Source organism: Montipora foliosa, chromosome 1, assembly GCF_036669935.1.
Source record: "Montipora foliosa isolate CH-2021 chromosome 1, ASM3666993v2, whole genome shotgun sequence".
Taxonomy (NCBI): Eukaryota; Metazoa; Cnidaria; class Anthozoa; order Scleractinia; family Acroporidae; genus Montipora; species Montipora foliosa.
This window is the reverse complement of record NC_090869.1, coordinates 61,967,739-61,972,738: the sequence shown is the minus strand read 5'-3', so window position 1 is coordinate 61,972,738 and position 5,000 is coordinate 61,967,739. Positions and strand designations below refer to the sequence as shown.

The 5,000-nt window shown below is 39.8% G+C and overlaps 1 protein-coding gene across 1 annotated transcript in view; it reads right to left on the bottom strand.

Annotated features, from left to right (window-relative positions):
* Nucleotides 1-41: 41 nt before the first annotated feature.
* The window catches only part of LOC137972200 (uncharacterized), a 6,140-nt gene continuing 1,181 nt past the window's right edge, over nt 42-5,000 (bottom strand). Inside the window, exon 2 of the mRNA XM_068819064.1 lies at nt 42-478. Coding sequence (XP_068675165.1) covers nt 42-478 — 437 coding nt within the window. The remainder of the gene's footprint in view (nt 479-5,000) is intronic.

Below are 5,000 nucleotides of genomic sequence, written 5' to 3'. Positions count from 1 at the left end.
AAAGCACCGTTACAATCATGAATCAGGGAAAACTATTCAGACTACCCCACGTTCTGTGCAAGTTCAGATAGCGATGTAACCAGTTTCTCTGTAAAAGCCTCGCATATCATTCGCAGTATTTGATCTAGTGCACTGTAAACGGCAGCGTGGAGATTCCCTTCGACTAACAGTCGCATAATTTCCTCCATTTTAAGAGCAATTTTTAACTTGTTAAATGCAAATTCAACGGGATTGAGTTCGGGTGAATATGTTGGCAAGTACACAACGTCAATACCCATTGTATCCAGCCACTGCCCCAAAGCGAAACCGCCTGCGTTACGGTGTATTGCACAATTATCTAAGACTAGAATGTCTCCAGCCATGAACACTGGATTGCCATTAATTTGCGTCGCTTTCGTTGCTTCGTCGAAAAAGTTAAGAAATTCTAATGTATTGGACGCTCCGTCAAGAGTATTTGCGTACAGAACACCCTCTAAGCCTGCCAAGAAGTTGAGGGTAATGTTAGGAGATTTTAAATGTCTCCCTAACAACGCATCCAGAATTGATCGATAAATGTCCGTATCTCTTGTTACAATCGTAAAGGGAAACACCACTTTCATCAAAAAACTTTAACCTAAAAGGATCAACATTTGACATATAGTTCAAAAAATCTTGACAATAGTCTACGTTTGCTCTTGTAAACTTATGCGTTACATTTCTGCTCATCCGCTTCCAACTCCATTTTCCTTCGCTCAAAGATGTTCTAATTGCGCGGTTAATAGTGCTGGTTGAAATACCACTTGGGAAATTTCCATGTAGTTGAAGTTGTTCTCTGATGTTTTTGGACGATGTGGATGGCTTTATGGTTTTCATAGTTTCTATCAGTTGAAGATCTTCGGTACTTAATTTCGGTAGATTCCCCGAGATTCTTTTTTTGGGACTAACCGTACCCTCATGTACAAACTTTTGCCATACGTTTTTAGCGGTCTTTCCAGAAACACCAAATTTGTCGTCAAGTTCCGTCCACTTTGCAGGAAAGTATCCCGATATCCTATCGCCACCAGTTTCAAGAATTTTGTCAACAATCTGCCCTTTGAGTTCTTCCGATAGGCCTTTTCCCCTTTCATAAAATCTTCCTTTCTAGTTGAATGCCATGATCGCCAACGCACAGTTACACGAACCACGTGACAAATTTTTATGTCATGTGACGACTTCTTTCGTGCATCACGTGATAAGTTTTGTGCAGCCCGCATTTCAAAATTCTAACGGCAGATTTAACACTCTAGTAATTTTGCTGGTATCAGATCTGGAGTGGAGTTTTCTTTCAGGGATTATAACTTGCGATCGTTCTACAAACATCCACGTAGCATGCAGTACTTTTTAGTGACTCGAGGATCCTGCTTTGCTGTTTCAAAGGGAGTTGTGTATTCTTGAGCAGTTTGTTCTTCAGTGCTTGTATTTTTTCGTTTGTTCCTGGTGGCGCAAAGTAACTTTGATCATTTGAAATTAATTGAATTAGCGATTTGCTTATTAAGGAACCAACAAGTGAATGGTACACAAAATTAGGAGAAACTGTTGGTTGAATAGACAATAATTGTAGACATAATTATCTACCCAGTTTAAGTACTAAGCTCAACAAGTTTCAGTTTCAGGCCAGGTACCCGAATTCACCCAGGTACTGGTACACTACCATAGTTCTTTGGAAATTGAATAGCTCCTTGATCACCTGGTTGCTTGAGAAGAAACTTGACTGTTTGTTCTCTACATTGGTGAATGCAGCCACTAACTGTCCATTGTGGATAAACTCCAGACCAACTCTTCTTTCAATTTATTCTTTGTTCTTCGCAGGGCATCAACAATGGTGTCCCTTGTAAAATTTTAGTTTAAAGGGTTTGTTAAAGTTATTTCCCATTTCAAAGGGCACTGTGGTTGCCAGATTCACTTTCAAACTTATCATGGAAATGTAAATCAATACCAGTGAAAAGTCAGTCCCTTGAATTGTTGATAGAAAATTAATTTAAATACATATTGAAACATCAGTTGAGGAATGCTTTTTTTCATTCCCACTCTGTGAACCTAACATTCATTGCTGCAGTTTGTTTATTGCGTGGTCATTCAATGTCTTGATCACATCAAATTATTTAATTTTTAGGTATGGTGTCAGACTTCCATAGAGACACTATCTTTACCTAAAAACTTAACTGGTTGCTTTTTGGAGCCCTTTTGTGGCATATTTAGATAGGCAGGAAATGTTCCACATTTTATGGTAAATAGTTCTGCATAGTTTTAAGGAATATTGCAGCCGAATCTAATTGAATATGAGACTAAAATATGCTGTTTGACCTTCTGTGAATTTAAAGACTATTAAATTAATATTGTTTGCGCTTGGTTTAAAAGGCGTAAGGTTGGCATTTAAAAGTGTTCCTTCAATTATCTTGTTCTGTAAAGATTACCTTGGGAGAATTGGATTAAGGCCAGTTTTTTCTTCCAGCTTCTTTCCCCAGTGCCCTCTGAGAATGGAGTTGATTTGGTTTTGCCCAATGTTGAAAGATGAAACAATGCCTAAACCAGCTGCAAGGAATACTTCATGTGCTTTTTTACAAACATAGGCATGAGAGTGCTCATAAACATCTGAGCATTGTTTCGCATGCTAAAGTGATAATTATTATAAATAATTTATTTCTCTAAGAGAGTCTTCTTTTCGTGTCGATCATTCAAAAATTGTTGGAATCGCTTGTTTGAGCTGTTGGATGAAAGAGGCAGAACATTTGATGAGGTCCTCCTGGGGGGAGGGGTCCCTTGCTCCCCAAATTACTTTCAAACTTGTTCCCAGCTTTTTGATCCCTAAAATTTAAATTGGTTTTCTTCCCTTGTTCCCTAAAATATTTTGATATTGTTACTCTGTTCTCCAGTTCAAATTAGCCATGTTCTCTTCTTCCCCAAAACCCCTGGGAGTGCATCTTTGATGTCGATTCTCGTATTGGCCTAATAGTAATTCACTGTAGAATTGCAAGACACAGCAAGTTCTTATTTGGGAGTGAGGGAAAAGTTTTGAATAAATTTCCGCACAATACAAGAAACACAATTTGTATTGCCCCTTCTAGATCTTGCCCTTTTCGGATATGAATCAGCTTCTACCTTTCTGGCGACCTGCGGGGGGGCAAGCTCTAGAAGCTCTTCCTTAGTGAGCCTTCGCTGAAAAACTTTCGAAGTCTGGCTTTCCGGTGCTACGGGCCGAGGTTTTTGTGCAAAATTTATCAGCGGCTTCCTTGCTGCTTATAAAGGGTGTTCCTTCGGGCAAGTGGTCAGTAAAATGTAGTGCTTATACAAATTTTCGCTACTTGAAAATGTCAAATATCAGCTTGGCAATTTTTCTTTCCCGCTACTCCATTTAAAATTCACGTGAGCGCTATTAATAAAGGGCCAGAAAACCATTTAAAACATTTTGTGGCAATTTTTTGTCCACAAACTTGGGTTGTCGGCGAGCAGAATTCGAACGTAAGCTGTTGTGCTTTGGCTGTTATTTGTGCTTTTTCTAACTATTGTAAGACGAATTCAGGCTGGTATTTTCGAATCAAGTATAAGAAGACGGCAAAACCGTATTGATAATCTATTTATTTGTGTTAACTTCGACGGGGTGGATCGACAAATGTCATTTACGCACAACCGAAATGGACTGTTTCCGTGAAAGGGCAAATGATTGACAGGATAGCACAGTTTCGACTGCCGCGCGCACTGAGGGCGCGGATTCCGTATGCAAGGATAAACCTGCAAACATTAGGGCCGTTTATACGAGAGAAAATAAGCCGCGGCTAACTCTGGCCGCGGCTTATGTAAGCCGCGAAAGGAACTATTTATACGAGTATAAACTCCAAGGCCAGGATAAGCCGCGGCTTGAGAAAGCCGTGAACGTGGATTTTGTACCATTTATACGGGGTGTTCGCGGCTTACGTAAGCCGCGGCCAGAGTTAGCCGCGGCTTATTTTCTCTCGTATAAACGGCCCTATTATCCATTGGTTTTAATTCACAAGACTGATTCGTATTCTATTTTTTTCGAATTTATTTTCCACTTTAAATAGATAAAAAGAAAATAACGTCTTTTCATCGTTTTAATCTAAGAAATGACTTGAACAACGCAGAATAGATAACGTATAGAAGTTTGCTTTCTGTCTGCACAGAGAAAAGTACGTTCCCCGACTTACGCATCAGGTTAGTCACGTAATTCACGTCACGTTCGTATTGCAATACTTATTGTATCGTTTACTGTAGTTTGCAATGTTTTATGGTGTAAGTGTGAAAAAAAAAAAGGTTAGTCACGTATTTTAGATATTCAATCTCTCCTTTGCAGCCATGCCGCAAGGTATAGCTAGATTCGAATGGAACCGGGAGACCAAAGAGATTTTTGTCTCTTTATAAATTTTACGAATGCGAATGCGCTCTGTATCATCGTGTAATTCGAAGTGTGCTTATACCACATGAAGGAAAGGAAGAAAAAGATTGCACAATAAATATCATGTGGTCGTCAAAACGAGAGGAAACAAAATAGTCTCCTACGCAGCCGTTCTTTGTGTGGTCACGCAACGCTCCTCCCAACACAAAAGGAGCGTTGCGCGACCACACAAAGAACGGCTGCGTAGGAGACTGGAAACAAAACTGTGTTATTAAAAAATTCTGTAAGGTCTTCTAAACAAGTACAAAGGTGTCATTGGAGAAGCAGAGAACGACTGGAAGAAGGTTTTTGTATTCGTTCAATTAGTGCGCAATTTTCCTTACCTCTGCTTCTTAAGCATTGTGAAATTTAGATGGCTCAGGAACCCATGACCCGGAGCCTACAACTCTACTGTGTTCGTGTAACGGCGTTTTCACAGACCGATTTATTTTTAGATTGAATTTCCCGCGATTGAGACTCCCACAGGAGCCCGATGACCAATTACAAGAAATTAAGCTGACGACGTCATAGGGTCACCGAACCGGAACTGCCTTTGTTTTTTCCGGAAAAGGTAGTCTAAAAATTGATCGGT